Below are 22,857 nucleotides of genomic sequence, written 5' to 3' on the forward strand. Positions count from 1 at the left end.
TATTCCTTTACCATTCCTTAATATGTTAAAGGGGATTTTAACATATTCCACTATCATTCCCAAGATTTTGGATCTTAAATTAGGCAAAATAAATTTTGTAGATGAGAAGTGTACTAATAAGTTTATAAGGAATTGTCTTGTGCAGGAAAGCTATCCTGGTCCAATAAGAAGGAACTATATTTTTCAACATCTAAATAGAAAATCAGTTAATGAATTTAGATGCAAATATTTGTTATTTCCTCTTCCACCAAAATATAAAGAAGTGCACTTTAAAATTTTGTTCGATATTTATCCTGCTAAGGAATTTCTGAGATTAAGATTTAATGTGGATTGTAATATTTGTCAATTCTGTAATAATGATGTAGAAACTGTTGAACACTTATTTTTCCATTGTTATCTGGTTAATTCGTTTTGGACTGAAGTTTGTAATTGGATTAAACAAAGAATATCTCTTTTTCCATCTATTACTTGGGACATGTTGAAATTTGGAGTTCATTTGGAGGACAAAAGTGTAGACTTTGTTGTAAATTGTTTACTCCTCATATTAAAATACTTTATTCACAAATGTAAAGTTCTGAAAACAGCACCCCAGTTTAATGTCTTTAAAAAGGAGCTTGCCATGTATACAGAGGTCCTGAAAATTATGAGAAGTGATAAGGCCAAGAAATTATTTGATTTGTTTAATAAGTGTAATTTTGTTTAATCCCCTACATTGTTTATGGTTGCATGAATATATTTTATTTTATATTATTTTATTTGGATTAATGTCTTGTATGGTGGTTTATTTCTCTGTTATTGATTAATATGAATGTCTCAGTCTGTGAGGACTTACAGCTGTGTTTATGTTAGCCTATTTTGTTCTGTTCTTCTTCTTCTTTATTTTTAACGGCGGTTGGCATCCAGCTTATTGGTGCATTATCGCCACTATATGTTCCAGAGTGTGGATCAATCGGTAGGTTTACAATCTAATTCTAGAGGATGATATGAGGAAATAGGGGGAATAGGAGCAACAAAAAAACCAACAGTTCTCTAACCTGAGCTCTTTCCGTCATACTTAGGGACCCTAAGAAATAGGGGTGCAGAAACTTACTTTAAAATCAAGCCTAAATTAGGGTTGATTTAAAAATAAGTTTCTGCACTCATATTTCTTAAAGATTATTTTCCGTCATCTATCGTTGTGTCTTGTATTTCCTACACTGAAGAATTACATGCTCCACTGATTCTTCTTCCTGACATTCATCACACAGACCAGACTGGTGTTTCCCTACCATTTTTAAAGTTTTATTTAGAGCACAATGTCCCACAAACTTAACCTAGTCAACACAATTTCCTCTCTCCTGTGCCCAATTCCGACCTTCTTTGCTTTAATACTCTTTTGAGTACAGTCACGACTGATAAGCTACTACTAAATATTGTAGAAACTTAATTTTCTGTAAAGTTGCTTTGCAACGATTTGTATCGTAAAAAGCGTTATACAAATAAACTTGAATTGAATTGAACTGAATTTTGAATTTGGTATAGATGTCTCCCTTTCACCTCTTTATAATTTCTTGCCACGTTTGGTTTATTTTTTCCCAGATTATGCTTTTCACTTCTGCTTTACTGATTCTTATTTGCATTTCTACATTTCTCTTCATCAATGCCCTCTTTGCCACCTTATACTTTTTCATTCCCCTCCACTCCTATATGCGCTGGAACCCATAACATTTTTACTTGGCCTCCCTGATTTGTTATTTTTGTAACTGAGTTAAGGGTCTTTTTGAATGTAAACATCTCAAACTTACTAGAACTGATGATGAATCTGAACATATTACAACTTTGTCTATTCCCGTTTTTTCCACCCATGCATCTCCACTGTATATACTGCTAAATTGTTAGATGTTCTTCTATTAACTTCAATTCCTTTTGCTGGAACCACCACTCCAAATCCTGTTACTTCTGTCTCCGGATTCTTAGTACCATCAGTATAGATCTGTGTAAAGTTTTTATATATTGCCGTAACATACTCATAAAACACACCAACTAAATCAGCCTCTTCTTCTTTCCTTTTGATCGCTAAGAGATGCCAATCTACCTCAGGAATAATAATCTTCCATGGGGCTATGACTGAATATGCTACCGTAGGACTAAACTTCATATCAAAGACCCCAAGCACTTTTGCCACTTCATTCCCTAAACGACCAAAAATTGTCCTTCTTGCTTCTCCTATTCTCCCAGCATTCCTTCAACACATCTTTTATGGGGTGCAATTCATTATCCCAGTAATTTGCTATCAAATGCCTCCTTCTCAATACCAGTGGCATTTCTCCCATTTCTACTTGTATTGCACCCCTAAAAATGTAAACATTCCAACCCTTTCTAGTTCTTTACCATACAACCTTATGTTCAATCTTTCATCAATTCTTTTATTGGTAAAGAAAACAACTTGAGTTTTTTTCCACTGAGAAACTACATCCCCACTCATAACCCCATTCCGCACCTCATCAACAGCTTCTTGTACTTTCCACATACTCCATATTTCTCCTTCTCTTCCACAAGGCCCCATCATCTGCAAAAAGAGACCAACCTATAACAGCTGGTACATTTGAGAAGATATCATTGATCATTATTATAAATAGTAATGGGCTCATCACACTTCCTTGAGGAGTACCATTTTCAACAGTGTACTGATTTGACAAATCTGCTCCAATTCGTACTCGGATATTCCTATCAAACAAAAAGTCCTTTATCCAATTAAAAACTCTCCCTCCAATCTCCAACTTTTGCAACTTGATTAACACTCCCTCCTTCCACATCATATCATAGGCTTTTTCTATGTTCAAAAACACTGCAATGACTGCCTCTTTATTATCCTCCTGAGCTGTCCTTATTTCATTTTCTAGCCTGATCACAGAATCCATAGTACTTCGACCTTTCCTAAACCCACTTTGATAGGTTGCCATCTTACCTTTCTTCTCAAGCTCATATGATAAACTTTCTGTAATCATTCTCTCCATTATCTTGCATATACTGGATGTTAGGGCTATCGGTCTATAGCTGGTGGGTTTGGATGGGTCCTTACAAGGTTTTCTTATGAGTATAACTATTGCTTCTTTCCAAGCCTTTGGTAATCTTGCCTCCACCCATACTCTATTATAAAGATGTAGTAACTTCAAAAGCGCTCTTTCCCCCAATTTTTTAGCATCACATAGCTTATCTGATCTTTCCCCGGGGATGATGGTTTTGATCTTTCTATTGCTCTCATCTTCTCTTCCAGTGTAAATGGTTCATTAGTTGTGCTATCTACTTCATCCTTCCTTTCTGTTATTCCTGGATATTGACTTAACTTCTTTTCCTTTCCTCCTCTGATAGATTTTCCGAACTATGTATCTTTGCGAATGCTTTTGCCATACTCTCTGCCTTTTCCCACTTCAAGTTCTTTGCAAGATTGTACCAACCGTGTGCTAAAAAAATATATTTTAAAATATGAATTAACAACAACAATCATAAACTAGGTTATTGTTATTATTGAAGATAATTAAAGGTAAAATATTATTAAAATTCATAATAAAATGTAACTTACAAACTGAAATACGATAAAGAAATTATTCATATTCTGCCTTCCTTGCTCTTGTATTCTATTACATAAATATTATATACATTTTCACAATGTGCTGCCTTGTGCTAATTACAATGACAATAAATTTATTAAAATGTTTTTTAAATTATTAAAAACAACAACAACAATGATAAACTAAGTTACTACTACTACTACTACTACTACTACTATTACTTTTATTATTAAAGGTAAATAAAGGTCAAATATTGTATTATAAGGTCATTATAATAAATAGATCAAATTAAAATAGAGTAAAGAAATTAATAAAATGTACGTTTTTTAAATTATTAAAAACAACAACAACAATGATAAACTAAGTTACTACTACTACTACAACTACTACTACTACTATTACTTTTATTATTAAAGGTAAATAAAGGTCAAATATTGTATTATAAGGTCATTATAATAAATAGATCAAATTAAAATAGAGTAAAGAAATTAATAAAATGTATTAAAAATTAATACAATTAATACAATGCTGCCCTCCTGCCTCATCTATTATAATTTCTTTGTATTTTTGTTATCTTTAACGTACCAACCCTGTGCTAAACAACAACAACGATAATAAACTGAATTATGGACAGTCCACAACATAAGATGGAATAAAATAAAATATTATAATAAAACAAAACAAAACAAAATTATTTTCAGTTTAGTCATTTCAGCTTAAACGTTCACATTCTATCCATATGCTATGCGAATCAGTTTTTACGTAAACCGAGAAGGGACATACTACAAACCGTACAGGCCCCGCCCATTCGCCTGTCGCAAATCGCAGGTGATAGCAAGATAATCTCAAACCAGACATAGTTGTGGTCGTTAAAATTACACTGTTTTCGTTTTTTGAACGGTCTTACAGAGCATTGGTAGGTTGACAGTGCTTTCAGTTTAATGAAAGTAAATCCGCGCACTCATCTCATCGGCTTTCCGCAGTTCAAATGGACGTTCATGCAGATGGATGAGCATCTGTGCTAAAAACAAACGCTCAGCTCAAGCCCACATTCCATTTCTAATGCTGTTATTCGGATTGGACACTTTCCTCACGCATGATCGCGCCGTTGCTCTTAAGAGAAATGCAGGACGAATATAACGTAGGATTCGTGAAGCAGATCCTCAGTTTGAATTTGGTGCCGAGGAAAAATGTCACCAACTGCGGGAGGAACGACACGTCTCTGTGCGATTTTTCCGGTGAGTTTTAACACCACAGCAGACATCACACATCATTTCGATCGGCTCATGATTGTGCTACTATCTGACACTATTATTGTGTTGTATGATTCGCGTTGCGCTGAAAAGCGGTCAGGCTTTCAAACTGATAATGGGTTAGCAACTAATGCTAGTTTGTTAGCTTGTCCGGCTAATGTTAAATGTGTTTGGTTGCTTGTGCTTGCTAAAATTATGGTGTTATTGGGAAATTACGGTCAATAACTTTATATATGTACAGATATTTTTATCTGTCTGTTTATATGACTGTCTGTTTTTCTGTCTATTTACCTGCATAGTAGTTCTATCTTGTTTGTTAGTATATCTATAGACAGGCAGACAGAACGACAGACAGACATACAGAGGACAGGTGTTTCTACAGAGATACGCAAAAAGACATCTATCTATCTATCTTTAGACAGACAGCATGACAGATATTACTGCAGAAAGATAGGCAGATAAACATTTATCTGTCTGTTCTGTATCATTAGACGAACAGACACAATGACAGATATTATTGCAGATCAACTGATAAACATCGGGCAGATAGATATTTATCTATCTCTCTGTCATTCTATAGGCTACTAGTAATGCCTGTCTGTCTATCTATCAACTTGTTGTTCTATCTATATCCATGTCTATCTGTCTATCCATCTATTTATATATCAATGTATCTGTCTAACCATCTATGTGTGCATCGGTCTATCCATTCATTTATTCAACAGTCTACCTGTCATTCTGTCTGAACATTTAGGCCTATCTGTGTGTCTATCTGTCTACACATTCATTCATCCATCTCTCTACCTGACCTGTCTGTCTGTCTATCTTCTTCAAGTTGTGTGATTTAATTACATATTTCCATATTCAAGTTACAGTATTACAGGGTTGTAATGTATTATAACTAATGACGCTTCACCACTAACAAACAGTCCTAATTTCCACGATGCCAGTCATTGAGATCTTTTCTAAGGTTACGTGGGAGATGTTTACATCACAGGTGTGGGAAGGGTTGATAGACTGTTATCTGATCTTCAGGCTTTGAATGTGTTTCTGAATGTGATGTCTTGCTTTGGCAGAGATGTGGTATGGGGTGTTCCTGTGGGCTGTTGTCTCCTCATTGGTGTTCCACCTGCCTGCTGCCCTCCTGGCTCTGGCAACCCTCCGCAGACATAAGATGGCACGATTTTTCCCAGTCGGCATCCTGCTAATGGGCCTCATCGGCCCGCTGTTTGGAGGTGTTCTTACTAGTATGTAGCTTGTTTTTTTGATCTTGCTACATCTGAGATATGTCATAATGAATATGAAAAGCATGTAGACCAGGGGTGTCCAATCCAGCTCTTAAAGGGCCACTGTCCTGCAGAGTTTAGCTCCCCAATTAAACACACCTGAGCCAAAGTAATCAAGGCCTTCGGGATTACTATGGCGCTTTTCCACTGCGTGGTACGACTTGGCTCTGCACGGCTCGGCTCGCGTTTCCACTGAAGTTTAGTACCGCTTTAGAGTGGGTGGGATTATTCACGTCGTTATAGCTGCGCCACCTCTACTGCCGTGACTCCTGAAAATTTTTTTCATTCCGCGTCGCCCCATCAAGCTCTCGCTAGATCCGCTCCTCTGCTATTAACGAGAGGAATGTCTGTACAGACCACGAAACAGCCATTTTTTGGTTGTTAAAATGTGCGCTCGTTCAAAACGGTTGCGTTCGATCCTTCTCTGGCTGTGCTGATTCTAGCGGTTCTGTTGTGTCTCGTGTCGCAAGTTCAGCGGCGCAGGTAGTGACGATTCTCTCCGGCCAATCAGTGATCAGCAGAGTTTACACGTCACGGTTAGGTAACGGTACGGTTCGCTTGGAACCGTACCACCTCAACCGAGGTGGTACTGAAAAAAGTACCAGATACTGTACCCAGTGGAAAACCCCCCAAAAGTGAACCGTACGGAACCGTACCGTGCCGTACCATGCATTGGACACCCCTGATCTAGACATACAAAATGTTGGTATTTAGTCATTTATTTTGACATTTAATGATTAAATAGTCACTAAATATTTTACTTGTGTGCTATACATATCAATATAAATGTCTTACAGGTGCAGCCATAGCAGGAGTTTATAAAGCGGCTGGGAAGAGCATGTTTTCCTTGGAGGCCTTGGTGTTTGGAGTAGGACAGTCGTTGTGTGTATTTATCATTTCCTTCTTCAGAGTGCTGGCTACCCTGTAGCACTAAGACACTGGCACACCAGGCTGCCATCACAAGGACAGGAAGCGGTTCAGTCACCTGGGCGTCATATGCAAAACATGGAGGCCTTACTTCCCAAACAGTCCCAACAACTTGTTTCCTTTGATACAGAGCTATGGTATTTTTTCCAAACGGGTTTCTGATGAGTTTTTCGAGTAACATGGGACTTTTCATTTGAAAAGGAAAAATTACCACTACCTTTAAAGCAGAGCTAGCCTTGCGTTACAGGTGGAGTCATCTTGCACATGTATATTTTTTTTAATTAATCATTATAAATGATATTTTGTTGCTTGATTTCTTTTCATTTTCCTTTCTTAACACTTAATTTGTCTTTTATAAAGTTTTGGATGAGGTAAAGACTCACTTGATGTACATACTAAAGCCCATTCCAGCTTGCCCATAAATTATGCTTGAGAGGATCAACTTGCATTCACTTTGCACTGATTATATGAATCCATTAGGCCAAAGGCTAGAAATTTTAATTTGTTTCTCTACTTCACAATGTTTTATATGTATATATGCCTCTGACTGTGGGCATATTTCAAGAGAATACAGTTGAACACACTTGTGTGTGGACTTTGACATTGTAATCGTTTCATGGCATAAGATTTCCTGCTGGAGTTAAGTAGCTTTTGTTGGTTAAATTACATATTTGTGACCTGTTTTTACGTTCAAAGTCATTAAGAATTTGTGCCCCCTCAAGTGGGCTCCAGGATTTGGCCTTCACATTGTTATTTCTGTATATATTAAGAGTGATACGATGTTGCTTTGACACAGAAAGCCCATAAGATTCTGTATGTGGCAGCCTCACCTCTTATGCCTAACGTGTGAATGTAAAACAGAATCCATCGTAGAATCACTTAAACCTTCACCAAAGAAATGATGAACACTATTCTACAGCCGTTATACATCGCATACACTGTTATTTTTAGAAAAATGTCATGTGGAAAGATCAAACGGAATTACTATAGAATGTACAAAATTATAATATCAGAATCAGAAACCCAAGTGTATGTACAGAAGTATATAAAAATATGTACTCGCACATGTAGATGTTCTCCCTATCTTCTTGTTCAGTAACTACATTATCAGCAAGAAGTGTAATTCTGAAACTGATATGAATATGATCTTAACACACAGTAGCAGAGTTTTTAGCCTGACATCTAAACCAAACGTATTTCTCAAATATAAGTTTCACATTTCTAAAGTATAAGCATTTGTAGACTTGTGTTCTCCCATATTCAAGCCCTCAGGAAGTTCTTGTGTTCTGGAAGATTCATTCAAAGCTTGTGTGGTGTGAGTAAATGTAAATCAGACTAATCTTTTTATGATTGGAGCTCTAACATTAGTGGGACGCACTGAAAGCTATGCTTTATTCGTCTGAGCCTATGGTCTCTCAATTGCACAAATGGATTTATTTTTCTAAAGTCCAATCATTGGTGGAGTGACTGTTCATTGTTTTTGTGGTTTGTCTTTGATTGTATGGTCTTCTTGAGAAATGGATTTACTCTTTACACGTGATACTTTCCGGTTGTTTCTTTTTCTGGGCAAGTTTAATTTCCTTATTGTATAATAAGTGCCAATTGCTAGTATTTTCATGAAATAAAATTGTTTAGATTATAATAACACCCCCTTGTTTTGCTATTGTGATTTGCTGTCCTGTGGGTTTGGTGTAATATGTTGGCCAGTAAGCTAAATGTGTGCTTTGGACATGAAAATAACTGCTGAAAGAGTAGTAAAGACAATTTGGTCGTATAAATGGAGGGTGGTTTACTCACGCCACTCATCTATGGTTTAGTGCAGCTTCTGTTTTCTCCAGCACTTCCACACTCACAGATGGCTCTCCTGTGTTCCATTAACAATCACTGGCCAAATCTGCACACCCGCCACTTGCTGCGTACTGGAGGGAGTAACATGCTGTCGAAACACACATGGAATGATGACTCAAAGCATGTGGGCTTTTCTGCTAACAGAGCCTGGTTAAACTGGAATAAAAGAACATTAGACCTATAAAAAGAAGAGTAGAAGAGTATTTTGGAATATGAAAGCTGTTAGTTACCATAACAGGTTTGGAAACACTGATTTTAGTGTCATTAGTTTTCATAATTACCTTAAATATAAGAGGAAAGCATTTGGCTGGTGTTTGTCATGTAATATGACCTGAAAGGTCAACCAAAATGTATTTTGTAATCTCAAAAATTACTTCATAATTCTAAATTCCTTTAATTTTTAGCCATTGTAGATGAAGTATAAAGCTATTTCATAAAATTCATATGATGTAATACATGTTTTAATGGGGTCATATGATGCGATTTAAATTTTTCCTTTCTCTTTGGAGTGTTACAAGCTCTTGGTGCATAAAGAAGATCTGTAAAGTTGCAAAGATTAAAGTCTCAAATCCAAAGAGATATTCTTAATAAAAGTTAAGAGTCAACCACGCCTACCTAAAACGTCTCGTTCTAACACGCCCCCACATGTCTATGTCACGATGTGGGAAGATTTGCATGCCGCCGCCGCAAAGAAAGGTGGCATAACTTTTATTCTCGCTGTAATATTGTTGTTGCCGCTGCCGCCATGTCGTGAAGGCGCTGTGTGTTTCGTTGTGAAAGCGAAACTACTTTGTTTGGCCTTCCAAAAGAGGACGATATCTGCTTCGTCATGCCTAGAGCTGATCCGTGCTGGTCGCTGAGGATATACATCAACTTCGCGCTGTGGCTCGCCGGATCGGCTTTCACGGTGGACAAAGCGGAGTCCAGCCCGGGGTCGTCACATGTGGTTGCCGCAAGCACGCTGGACGCTCCTTCATCGAATCCGCCGCCCGCTTCTGCTCACTCAAACCGACCTCCACTCACTCTAGGCCGCAGCTCACTCAAGGCCACCGTGTGTGACACTGTTTCGTTGTGAAAGCGAAACTACTTTGTTTGGTCTTCCTAAAGAGGACATGACTAGAAATCAGTGGTTAAGTTGTATTTACAGTATAGACTACAATGCCAGCTGTTCTGACTCACAGACTGTAAGTACGTTTTTTATATTTAAAGAATTTGCCACTGATGATTCAAACGCGAGTTTTGAGCAGTGTAGAGTAGCACTTGTTGTTTGTCGTTTCTCCAATCACAAATGCAGACATGGTTTTATGTTTATGTGGCGCGATGCAACGGGTAAAAAGACAGTATAAATCATTATAATCCGTAATTATGTCCCCACTGGATGCAACAAATGCCTCGTTTATAATGGGTTTTAATGCTTTTGTTTTGTTGCTACGGCCGGACAGGGCATCACAATATGGTAGGGGCGTAACATTTCCGTCATACGCTTCCACAATCACAACGCACTGGATAGCTGGCCAATCAGAGCACACCTCGCTTTTCAGACCGATGAGCTTTGTAAAAATCGATGCGTTTCAGAAAGGCGGGGCATAGAGGAGAAACAATAATGTATACAGTGTGTGGAAAATAATTTGTTTTTTTAACCTTAAACCGCATAAACACATTTCATTACACCAAATACACAAAATAATGTTTTTTTAGCAGCATCATATGACCCCTTTAAATAAGAAAAGTGCACTACAATCATGTCCAGGAACAGGGAGCTAAAAAAGCTCTGTGCCAATAACAGTTCAGAGGTGCTGCTGGGTGACTGCAGAAAGATTTACTTTCCTTTTACATGTTGTAATGTGTATATATAGCAACTGTATGTAAGTTTTAACCTTGAAATATCAATTTCAAAATAATTCTGATGGTACTCTGACTTCTAAAAAGACTTCTAATATTCCTATGATCCCTCCAAACGTCTTGTTCTGTGAGTATGTAAGCAAAGCCGCTTCAAGTTAATAAGGTAAATAAGATTATTTTTGATGCAAGTTTAGTGAGCAGGTCCTAAATTACACGAAAAGGCTGGATTACTTTACGGCAGCAACAAATTTTCGTGCAGAGATGGCTTTGGTACATGTATCTACTGTAATTACGACAATCAGATATTTTCGACAGTTAGTTCCACTCTGTTAACTGTAGGGGGCTCCAAAGTCACAAAATTAAGCCTTATAGCGTTAGTTCTGGCAGGTAACACGAGTCAAGCTTGCATCGGCTGACTCTCAGCGTATCACATCTACCTATAGGAATACGACACCTATCACGGCATTCCTATATAAGCTCTGTTCAGTATTATTCAGCAGCTTTTTCACTTGCTCATGAGCAAATTGCCCCCCTCCATCCCCAACTCCTCCTTTTGCCACAGTCAGGACTTGGCTTTCTGATATCCCTCGTTGAATCAGACTCCTTTTATCTTAAATAATGTTGTTACACACTTAAATATCATTAAGTACATTAATGATATCTGCTTTGTTCTATTCTGTTTAACCTAGGGGGGGTTCTAATTGCTGCAACTCATACAGGTTTAGAACTATCACTTCAAGTTTAATCAAATCCCTGCCAAGCATTTTATTGCCAAACATTCGAGTTGAGCTAAGAGAAACTAGTATTTTTGAGAAATGGAAGAGAAACAAGCATGTTCGCATCCATGAAAAAGCCAGGACTCGTAATGACACGAACAGAATTCACTTTTTAATCATTATTAACAAGTATAGGTATTGATTTACTCTTTTGTTTTTAAACGCATTTGTTCATAATTAATCCTTTTGTACATAATCTGGCGTGCAAGGCAAAGGTACACATGATAGAAAATAGATTTGCGCAGGGTCAGTCCATGTGTATCTCAGGTGAGGGGGATTCAGTTCTTTGGTCTGATGTTTCTCCCCGAGTTGTGTGCTCCTCTGAGACTGTCTCCCCCCTCTCCTGGTTGGTCACTTGCTTGCTGAGCTCGGATGGGCTCTGCTCTGATTGGCTGTCTGTGACTGTTGTGCTGTTTGCCTCATCGACCTGTCCAGTGCCGTCTTCCTTTTCCCCAGATTTCACTGTGAATGCACATGATGGACACGTAAGCATGACACCTAATTGAAGTACTGCACAAACTATAAATAGTTTGGTACACAAATATCTCACGCTGACTATAGAAACTATAGACTATATTTATATTAAAATTTTACAGAAAGTTACTATATAGGCATAGATTTAAATACATCTATATACATCTCAGGTTTCTTCTCATGGTGTTGGAGTAGAGTTAATCTCTTCCTCCTCTCACCTTCCTCACCCTCTGGTAAATCCTCTGAGCAGGGCATCAGTTCTCCCAGGTTCACTCGCTTCCGACCCGGTGACCTCTGCCGTCTTGGCAGCGCAGCCTTTAGCTCTAAGAGAGGCCATAATAACTGGCATTATTGAAAAGTGCCATACAGTAGATTTGTTGCTTGCAGAAAAAAAAAAGCGAATAGAAAGAAATGCATTTTGTGTTTTAACCCAAGAAATCAGCATCAACATTTGTGTCTTTTAGTCTACGTCTTTTAGATTTGAATTCATTTACAATACCATTCAAAAGTGTGGGGTCAGTAAGATTTTTTTAAAGAAATTATTACTTTTACCCAGCAAGGATGCATTGAATGTATCAAAAATGGTAGTGAAGACATTTATTTTAATTTAATTTAATGTTGACAAAAAGTTATATTTCAAACAAATGCAATTCTTTTGAACTATTTTATTCGTCAAACAATGTATCACAATTTCCACAAAAATACTAATCAGCAACTATTTTCTGCATTGATGATAAGAAATCGCTTTTGAACAGCAAATCAGCATATTAGAAAGATTTCTGAAGGATCATGTGACACTCAAGACTGGAGCAATGGCTGCTGAAAACTAATTTTTAAATTTCATATTTTAAATTGTAGTAATATTTTCACAATTTCATTGTATTATTGATCAAATAATTGCAGCCTTGATGATCACAAGAGACTTCTTTCAAAAACATCTTACCAACCCCAACTGTTTAAATGGTATGTACACTATATGGACAAAAGTATTGGGACACCCCCTTCTTTAGAACAGATAAAGGCACTTCCGTAACTGTGGCAACAAAGATGGAAACACAATATATGTATTTAAAAATTATATTTCCATCTCTGCTGCAACAGTTTTGGAAGTGTCTAAAATGACTGTTCCCACATGTACAAGTCATTGGTGTTTGGTGATGAGTTTTTGGCTCAAGGTCTGCATTTAAAGTCACACCAGAGGTGTTCAGCTGAGATTAGGACTTGGCTTTCTGCAGATCAGTCAAGTTCTTCCACACTGACTGAATCAATCATTTCTTTTTGAGCCTTGCCTTATACACAGAGGCATTGCCATGTTAGAATAGAAAAGTGTCCTGTCTAGTGTACTGTTGCTATAAAATTAGAAGCACACAGTTTCCTAGAATATCATTATATGCTTTAACATTAAGATTTGTACTCATGGAAATGACTAAAGTAGCCAAACCTGTTCATTAGAAGGGGGTGTCCCAATACTTTTGTCAATGCTAAATGCTAAATAGCAAAATGCTAATTGCCTCCAAAACGTTGCATGACACATTCTCTCCAATAAAATACTCTCCAGTATGACAATGTCCGTCCTCCTTAAAATACCTGACTAGCAATAACATCAGCAGCTAGCAACATCATCTTCTTCAAAACATCGCTCTCATTTATTCAGAGCGCAGTTTAGAAACACGTGAATGTGAATGCAACTGACATATTGTGAGTGACAGGTATGAGACATCAGATGCTCACCCTCAGGGTCAAGCATGGCCGCGTGTTGGAGGAGAGAGTCCTCATGGACAGACACAGCACGGCGCTGGGGAGAGGGCTTCATGCGGGGCCGTGGTATAGGGAGGGTCTCTATGAGAGGAAATACGGTCAGACTGTGTCCGTTCTTATAAAAGACATGAATATAAGACAGCGCAGGGTCTTCAAGGCTGTTTTATGCCTTTTATTATATAGGACGGGGAGGATTGACAGTGGGAATGAGGGAAATCGGGAAACAATACAGTCAGGATTCAAACCTGTGACCCTTTATGTCATGAGTGTATGTGCTACCACCACGCCACAGATATGAACCATCACAAGGTTCATAACAGATTCACAAATGAGAAAAATGGATGTAGGGTGGAACTTGAAAGAAAATCAAGAAAAAAATGACGGGCTGCTTATTGTCCACAGAAAATGCTGACACGTACACAACACTTGATACCGCCAAGGGACGTTCAGCTTATCACATTATCACAATATTCATATTCTCAGTTATGTGGTTATTGCTCTAAAATAACATTTGGAGCTACAAAAAGTATTTTGGACCAACACTCAAAGAATGAATGCATTTTCATCAGGGCCCATTTGCTGCATCGGCCTCACAAGCATTGAATTACATGACTGATGGGACAGGGCTAACTGAATTGTGTTCGGCCGAGCCCTGTAAGAGCCGGCAGACTCTGAGAGCTTTGAGGGAGGTGTTGAATGAAAACAGACACTAGTTGAGTCATTATGTGGCCCTACTTTAGTATTATAAATTTGTTTAGACGGTGATGGATATCATAAAGGCCAATCTTGTGTACATGCATGAGGCAAAGTGAAAAGTAAGAAACAGAATAGGAGATAGATAGGCTGTGAATAAATTAAAGGAATGTTAAAAAAATCAGAATGGTAACTTATCTTCTTACATTTTTCTTTAAAAGATCCCGCTCGTAGGAATCGTTCATTTTGAAAATCAGACTACACTGGTTGTGCTGATTCATTAAAAAGAACCTGTTCACAAAAGTGCATAAGATGATGTGCTATGTTTGAAGTTTTCTGAAGTGGAACAGACAATTAAATCGCTATTTACTAATAATAGTGTCCTCTCTAAAACAAAATAAGCTTGTTGGATTTTGACAGACATCATGAACTGTCACTGTATGGAAAAATAATGTTCAGCTGAAAAAACAGAGCTGGGTAGTAACCGATTACATGTAATTACATGTAAATCAGACTACAGTTGCTTTTTTATTGATGACATATTATTCACACAATCCCAATAAATTATTTATAATTTATAGATTCTCCCTAATTCCGCTTTTTCAACTTTTAAATGTTCCTTTCTAATATATACACTCAGAAATTCTTCCAGTTTTGTGGACATTCACACAAAGACCAGTCACACAGCATTTGGCCACTGGATTTACAGAAATCATTTCAGGTTTAAGAAGTGTTTTAACATTACTACTGATGAACTTAAATTTTTATTTGAATTATCAAATATAGGTTATTTAATCATGTATTACTATGTCTTTGGAAGGCCTTTGTCTTTCAAACACATTAAAGTGCAAAAATTCACGTTATTTACATAATGCAGGGATTCCCAAACTATATTTGTCATCTGAACCTCATTTACCTAATATATTTACTTGATGTGCCTCTGAGATTTTAAAATAAATACATTTGAAATACATTTGCATGCTCACGGTTCTCTGACGTTGAAAGGTTTCTCTTTTTTATTTAGTAAGTGTTTTATTTTAATTGATGTTATTTTAAAATGATTTATTTTTATTTTATATTTTTATGTTTTAATTAATTATGAGATTTTCATTGAATTCACAAACCACCTGCAGTTCCTTCACGAATCCCAGTTTGGGAAACCTTGACGTCATGTCATGTTTAATGAACTTCATGTTGTTAATAACAATGAATGAAATATATTTTCTTACTCTTTGTTTTTTTATATCAATATGGTTCAAGATTATCCTATTTAAACCAATGTGATAAACAAAATAGGTCTAAAGTAATCTGAAAGTAATCTAAAAGTAGTCCGATTATATGACCTAAAATGTGTAAGGCAATGAATTACGAACTTCAATTTTTGTCATGTAATTTGGAATCAGTAATGGACTACAATTTGTAAGTAATCTACCAAGCTCTGTGAAAAAATATCTGCATACTGAAATAGCATTCGAAAAGACGTGAGGACCCTGTTGAAAAAAACATCATATGCTGGTTAGGTATGTTTTGAAGAATGGCTGCTGGTTTGAGCTGGTTTAAGCTGGTCCTTAGTTGGTCATGAGCTGGTTTAAGCTGGTCCTGAGCTGGTTAAGAGCTGGTCCTCAGCAGGAGCTAGTTGCTTAGGACCAGCACATGACCAGCTTAAACCAGCTACCATGCTTCAAAACATACCTAACCAGCATATGCTGTTTTTTTTCAACAGGGGATGAGAAAACATTAAATTTTCACTATCCTAACAAGTTTAAAATAGCGTGTTATGTAAAAACTAGCCATCCAAAGCGTGCATTCCCCATCATCCCCACTAGACTGACAGAGAGGCAAACCTTCAGTGACGGATTGTGCTCTCTCTGAACGCTCTCTGATATCCGTTCTGAGAATCCTCCGTGGTGAGGGGGCTGGGGGCATCTCTTTGCGGGGAGATGGGGTTGTAGGATCTTTCTCCTGAGGCTGGGAGAGAGAGATGGTCTTGGATACCTCTGCCTGGCCATCCTGAGAGGGACTGGGGAGTTTCGGACTGGGCGTGGCCGTCTTTGCTGCCTCACTACCAGGAAGCAGAATGGGCTTCATGGCCGGTTTAGGGGGCAATGGGCCTATAGGACGCTCTGGAAGTAGCGGCTTTTCTGTACGGTGGAAGTCAGTAACACTTTGGGTCACTCGGGTTGGTCGCCTGGTGTCTGGAGAAAATAAGAGGTTTGAAATATTTTCTAAATGCATGTTATCTTATTGTGCACAAATTATCTATTGATATGTTTCCTTTTTTAACCTCGTAATTCTTAATCAAAATATCGTAAGTCAATCTTCGAGATCTTTTCTCTGGTGATGTATGCTAGATTTCTTCTGTTAGAACCTCGCCCTGCATTTTTTCTATCTACATCACAGAGGAAAATATCTGTCACTACTTTCGTTTCATCGCAACTTGTGCCTTGCTATGATGAAATTAAATGAAGCTGGTTGATTCCTTTCTTACCTGATGAGGTGGACATTGTGCGGGGTTTCATAAATGTAGGTGGCGGCTCAGGTTTGTCAAGTATTGCCCCTAAAAAGCAAGCAAAGTGTACTAAATAACAGAAAATGCTGCACATAAAATACATGCTGAGCTGTGCTAATGCATAAGAATAAATACACTGCAAATAGCTTAAGGAAAAGGATTTTATGGCTGAACCTGAAAACAGTGAAATTTCCCTTAAATTGGATTTAACACAATGCTGCAAGGTATTCTTGCTGTTTGTTTGTTTTAATCATAGCATTATGTGCAGACATATGGCCTTCTGCTAGACTTATATGTGAGAGTGTGCGTGTGGTATATATAGAGAGATGGTATATAGATACAAACACATTTAAATGGAATTAAAGGGGTCATATGACGATGCTAAAAATAACATTACTTTGTGTATTTGGTGTAATGCAATGTGTTTAGGTGGTTTAAGATTCAAAAAAACATTATTTTTCACATATCTCTCTGCCTCGCCTTTCTGAAAATTTATCGTTCTGAAAAGCGAGGTGTGCTCTGATTGGCCAGCTATCCAGTGCATTGTGATTGGCCGAATACCTCAAGCGTGTGACGGAAATGTTACGCTCCTTACCATATTTGGAAACACAGCATCTCCATGACATGATGGCGGCGGCAGCAACAATACTACAGCGAGAATGAAAGTTACGCCTTCTTTATTTGAGTAAACATTTGGGCGGTGTTATGCAAATCGTCCAACACAGTGACGTAGATATGTGGGGGCGTGTTTAAATGAGGCATTTTAGGAAGGTGTGGACGAGTCTTAACTTTTATAAAGAATATCTCTGGGTTTGACACTTTAGTCTTCGCAACTTTACGAATCTTATATATGCACGAACAGCTTGTAACACTCCAAAGACAAAGGAATACTTGAAATCACATCATATTACCCCTTTAAACATATCTGATTATTTAACAGCATTTCAATGAAAGCAAAGATTTGCAGTGTGAATTAAGAAAAGAAAGAAGAGAAACTATATTTGGCATCTCATAATCAGTGAATGGCCTAACCACATAGGAAGCACACATAGGCCACACTATGATGTCCCTCTCTAGCAGGCACACCTGAAACCCCAGAGCAGAAACACTGAGATCACCACTCTCAAAACACAGATGTGCTGATGCAGCACTAACAATGCGGCAAATTCTCACATCCCAGCATGGAGAAGTACATACTGTAGCTGAGAAATGTGTCTTACCCTCAGAGTTGGCTTTCCTCAGCTCCTCATCCTTGCTCTGTAAGAGGATAAAACTGGTTTAAATAAGATGCCTAGTGAAGTAAGTGTATAATCTCTAATTCACCCAAACCCTTTTTCATGTAAAGAATAAGCGATGATTTTGATACTGTGGTTTTCGCAGAGTACGCAAATCTTACTGGGGCAAGGTGTTTTTTCCTGCTACAAGGCATTTCCGATAACAGTGAATTATTTATGACCGTTAATAAAGTTTTAAAGGTATTCAGAGAACAAACTTGTTCAATTAATTTGGTTCAAAAGGGTACATGTTTTTCACATTAAAAGGTTGGACTGTTTGGCAACAACACACTACTAAAAACATAGCAAGCAAAGCAAAAAGCAAGTAGCAAAAACAAATATTTAACATCCCAGAAAGAAAATTGGAAGCATGAAATATCCGCACTTACCTGGCTCTGTTTGGTGTCAGTAGGAGATGTTTTGGTGACTCCCATGCGGTGAAGCATGACATGGAGACGCTGTTCAAAGCTGGACGAGCTCTCTGAGGCATGTTTCTAGGCAGTGACCAAAACATTACCTTTTAGAATATTTTTTGTACAAACAGCACAAGAAACATTTCTATCAATATTTATTCTAGGAGCTTTCAGAGCACTTTTTAGGAAGTGAAGTCAGCCGTACATTAAATAGTCAATAGGAACCTCTAAAACTGACGGCGCCCTCTCATCCAGAGGGATTTTGGATCAGCGACCAACAGCGACCAAACTATTTAATACTGGCTCACAGTTTTCAGCAGCTGACAAAAATCATATTATGCAACAACAGATGCTGCAAGAAAAACAATTTCAGTATCATGTTTATCAAATATTTTAGATGTGCTGATATTACATCACACCCACATTCACACTGTGACAATTTCAGTTCTGACACATTTATATATAGAGTAACAACAGTCTTGGCCAATGACGTCAAAGACTATTCTGAGAACAAGAAAATGTGACAAAAGAAATGCAGATCACACAAAGTAACTCAACACATGCTGTTACAGCAACAAAAAAGTACCATGTAGTTTTGTACATGCACCATGGTAAGATGATGGTTTTCTTTGTGTGTACATGAACATGGTAAACAACTACCACCATGATACAGTAAATATTGAAGTATCATGATACTGTCTTACCTCTTTGGGAAATAGTTTTTTTTTGCATAAATTTAACAAAAGTGAATGAGGTTTATATAATGAGATTTAATGGGGTAAGAAAAATACTCTTATAGAGATATAGAGATATAGAAATAATACGGAAGATATACCAGATCTACTATGTATATTAAGTATATTAATCTTGAATTAAATATTATAAAGATTTATTTTTTATGTTATTTTATATCAAATCACATTCAGAACATACCATGATACTGCCACAGTAATTTTATTGTAAGGGATTAAATGAATACTTTTTACACAATATTTACTCAAAATGCACTTAAAATATCTAAAAACAGAAAATTAGCATTATGCATCAACTATGCTGTTAACAGATTTTGAAGTTCTCTTAATGAGCCAATCAGCCTAGTATATAATCTATAAATAACCAAATAGTCAAATTAATTGGCAGAGTCAATATATAATATCTATACAATATAAAATATACAATATCTAGTTTAACCCAATCAGAACCACTGCTCAATTACCTTTACTTGCGTGGCTGTGCCATCCTGCTCTGGCAAGACGTCTGAGAGCAGGATGAGGGACTGTGATTTGCCCTCTCTGAGAGAGCGGCGGATGGGTTTGGGCCTCCGCTCTCCATCTGGAGTGCGGCTCTTCTCCAGGGTCCAGCTCTTCTCCCGCTCTGAGGGTGACACAACTGGGACTGGGCTGGGGGTTTTGGTGGGAGTGGGAGGTGCAGCAGGGGACAGTGCTGGGACCTCTTCGGTTTTGCTCGGGGAGGAGGCAGGAGGTGTGGGAGTGGATGCAGGTGGGGTCAGTACAGGTGTGGGGGCAGGTGAAGGAGCTCTGGGTGACATTTTGTCCTCAATAACTGGTGCAGTTGTTGTTGAATCTGTGATGGTGAGGATGGTGGTGGTGGCTGCCTTGACTATGGTTTCCTCATCCAGTTTCTCTTTGTCCCTCTCCCTTTCTTTCTCCTTCTCTCGTTCCCTCTCTTTTTCTCTTTCCCTTTCCTTTTCTCGCTCTTTCTCTGCACGTGCTGCCTCCCGGAGTGGTCGGATGAGATCTGCTATTGAAGTCTTTTTGACCTTGCCCTCAGGAACGCCGTCGCCCTTGGCCCCTCGACCTGCTCGGACTTTCTTAAAGGCGAAAAAGTCACCAAACTTCTTCTTAATGTTTTTGGAGTGGCCTGTGGTGGGGATGGGTGTTGTAGTGGAGGTGGTAGGAGGGGCAGTTGTGACAGACGTGGGCTCTGCAGGTTGTGCTTTAATGAGGGGCTCCTCCCTCTGGTGCTTTCTGAACACGAGGAGAGGAAAGGCATGATGGGAAATGTCTTTTGACAACCGGTAAGAATATTTCTTTGTTAGAGACCATGATTTAATCATGTGCTGTGATTAAAGTTGAGTATCTGTTTAAATAACATTGATCTGCATACTTGAGTGTGTTTGTATGTGTTGTGTACTCACAGGGGGTCATCAGGGATGATTTTTTTGGTGAAGAACTCTTCTACACCTTCATCAACCCTCCCCATGTTCTCATTGGCCTCATTCTCGCTCTCAGCTGCCTGCTCCTGCACACATACAAACAAACACAAGGTCATTCAACCAATTAAAATCTACTAAATGTTTAATCTGGACATGAAAAACTATCATAGCATAATGGAATGAAAATATTAACATGATTTACACAATACAGGACCCTTGATCAATAAACCTTAAACTCAACCTCAGATGGCACACCCACAGATCCGTTTACTGAGCATCTAATGCACATTGCACACAAAACTTATAAGCACTTGTGAAAATAGCAAGCTTCAATCAGACTGGCTGACAGCTAGCCAGCTTCCAGGAGAATGGGGTGCACAAAATATGAGGTGCCTTGTTAGTTCACAGAGAAACAAAATGGTGTCTATTGGGTTAAAGGGATAGTTCACCCAAAAATGTAATTCTGTCATTAATTACTCACCCTCATGTCGTTTCAAACCCGTAAGACCTTTGTTCATCTTCGGAACACAAATTAAGATATTTTTGATGTAATCTGAGAGCTGTCTGACCCTGCATAGACAGCAACACAACTGAAATGTTCCCAAGTCCAGAAACGTAGCAAGGAGATCGGTAAAATAATCCATGTGACATCAGTGGTTCATCCGCAATTATACAAAGCTACAGGAATACTTTTTGTGCGCAAAAGAAAAAAAAGACTTTATTCAACCATTTGTCTCCTCCGCATCACCCTGGTGCCATTTTGGAGAATATCCGCTAGACGTAAACAACGTATGCTGTTCTGTGTCAGCTGTGTCATGCCGGATCTGAACGGAAACAGCATATCCGTGTGACGCAGCTGACACAGAACAGCATTTACAGGGTGATGCAGAGGAGACGAATTGTTGGATAAAATCTGGGTTTTTTTCTTTTGTGCACAAAAAGTATTCCTGTAGCTTTGTATAATTGCGGATGAACCACTGATGTCACATGGATTATTTTATAGATCTCCTCTGCGTTGCTGTCTATGCAGGGTCAGACAGCTCTCAGATTCCATCAGAAATATCTTAATTTGTGTTCCGAAGATGAACGGTCTTATGGGTTTGAAATGACATGAGGGTGAGTAATTAATGACAGAATTTTCATTTTTGGGTGAACTAAAGGGGACATCTGATTTTTTTTATTCACTTTTTTTTCATTTAGTTTAGGTTTCTGGCATGTCTGCCAGCTTAGAAAAGCTGAAAAGAAACACGCAGCCAGTTAGTTATGGGCTGTTTCAATTTACAGCTGTTTTTTTTACATAGATAGCTAGCTATTTGAATAAGACCACCTCCAAGCCATATACAGAGTCCAAGGCAGCAATTCACATGTTTTGTGTCGACACGCCCCACAGAAGAGAGGGGTGGAGTGAGCAGTAGCTCATTATCATTTAAAGAGACGTGCATCGAAATGAGTCGCTATGAACGAAGCTATTTTTGATAAGATAAAAAGGGTGTTGTTTTACAAAACCATGAGGAATTATGTTGCAGACATTTCATGGAGACCATAAAGAACCATACAAACGTGTGGAAAATGGACATCCAATGTCCCCTTTAAACTTTATTAAATCAAGTATTTAATTTTCCCTCAGAAGTGATCCAGATGTTAAGGGTTAGAGTTTCATGCATCAAAAGTTGAGTTTGAGGCTCTTTGAACCTAGATATCCACAAGCTGAACTGTATATTCCATCATGTACTTGGTCTATGAAATAATCATGATCTACACACTTTTCTGTAAATTTCTTTGCTATTTTCTATATGTGACCCTGGAGCACAAAACCAGTCTTAAGTTGCTTGGGTATATTTGTAGCAATAACCAAAAAAACATTGTATGGGTCAAAATTATCGATTTTTCTTTTATGCCAAAAATCATTAGGATATTAAGTAAAGATCATGTTCCATGAAGATATTTTGTAAATTTCCTACCGTAAATATATCAAAACTTAATTTTTGATTAGTAGTATGCATTGCTAAGAACTTCATTTGGACAACTTTTTGGTGATTTTCTCAGTATTTGGATTTTTTTGCACCCTCAGATTCCA

The 22,857-nt window shown here is 38.0% G+C and overlaps 2 protein-coding genes across 2 annotated transcripts in view; one reads left to right on the plus strand and one right to left on the minus strand.

The window, feature by feature from the left end:
• The first annotated feature begins 4,331 nt into the window (after positions 1-4,331).
• LOC107596918 (transmembrane protein 170A-like) lies at positions 4,332-8,658 on the plus strand. The gene is made up of 3 exons (XM_016287774.1): positions 4,332-4,789; positions 5,881-6,051; positions 6,888-8,658. The coding sequence occupies exons 1-3, from the start codon at positions 4,648-4,650 to the stop codon at positions 7,016-7,018; spliced, it is 444 nt and encodes a 147-aa protein (XP_016143260.1). The 5' UTR covers positions 4,332-4,647; the 3' UTR covers positions 7,019-8,658.
• A 2,986-nt stretch (positions 8,659-11,644) lies between these two features.
• Positions 11,645-22,857, minus strand: part of LOC107596985 (F-actin-uncapping protein RLTPR-like) — a 39,183-nt gene continuing 27,970 nt past the window's right edge. The window contains exons 23-31 of the mRNA XM_016287870.1: positions 20,763-20,866; positions 19,821-20,592; positions 18,581-18,685; positions 18,138-18,174; positions 16,897-16,965; positions 16,253-16,603; positions 13,689-13,796; positions 12,176-12,280; positions 11,645-11,945 (exon numbers count right to left, since the gene is read on the minus strand). Coding sequence (XP_016143356.1) covers positions 11,731-11,945; positions 12,176-12,280; positions 13,689-13,796; positions 16,253-16,603; positions 16,897-16,965; positions 18,138-18,174; positions 18,581-18,685; positions 19,821-20,592; positions 20,763-20,866 — 1,866 coding nt within the window. The 3' untranslated portion in view covers positions 11,645-11,730. The remainder of the gene's footprint in view (positions 11,946-12,175; positions 12,281-13,688; positions 13,797-16,252; positions 16,604-16,896; positions 16,966-18,137; positions 18,175-18,580; positions 18,686-19,820; positions 20,593-20,762; positions 20,867-22,857) is intronic.

This window comes from Sinocyclocheilus grahami, unplaced genomic scaffold, assembly GCF_001515645.1.
Source record: "Sinocyclocheilus grahami isolate Dianchi unplaced genomic scaffold, SAMN03320097.WGS_v1.1 scaffold225.1, whole genome shotgun sequence".
Lineage (NCBI taxonomy): Eukaryota > Metazoa > Chordata > Actinopteri > Cypriniformes > Cyprinidae > Sinocyclocheilus > Sinocyclocheilus grahami.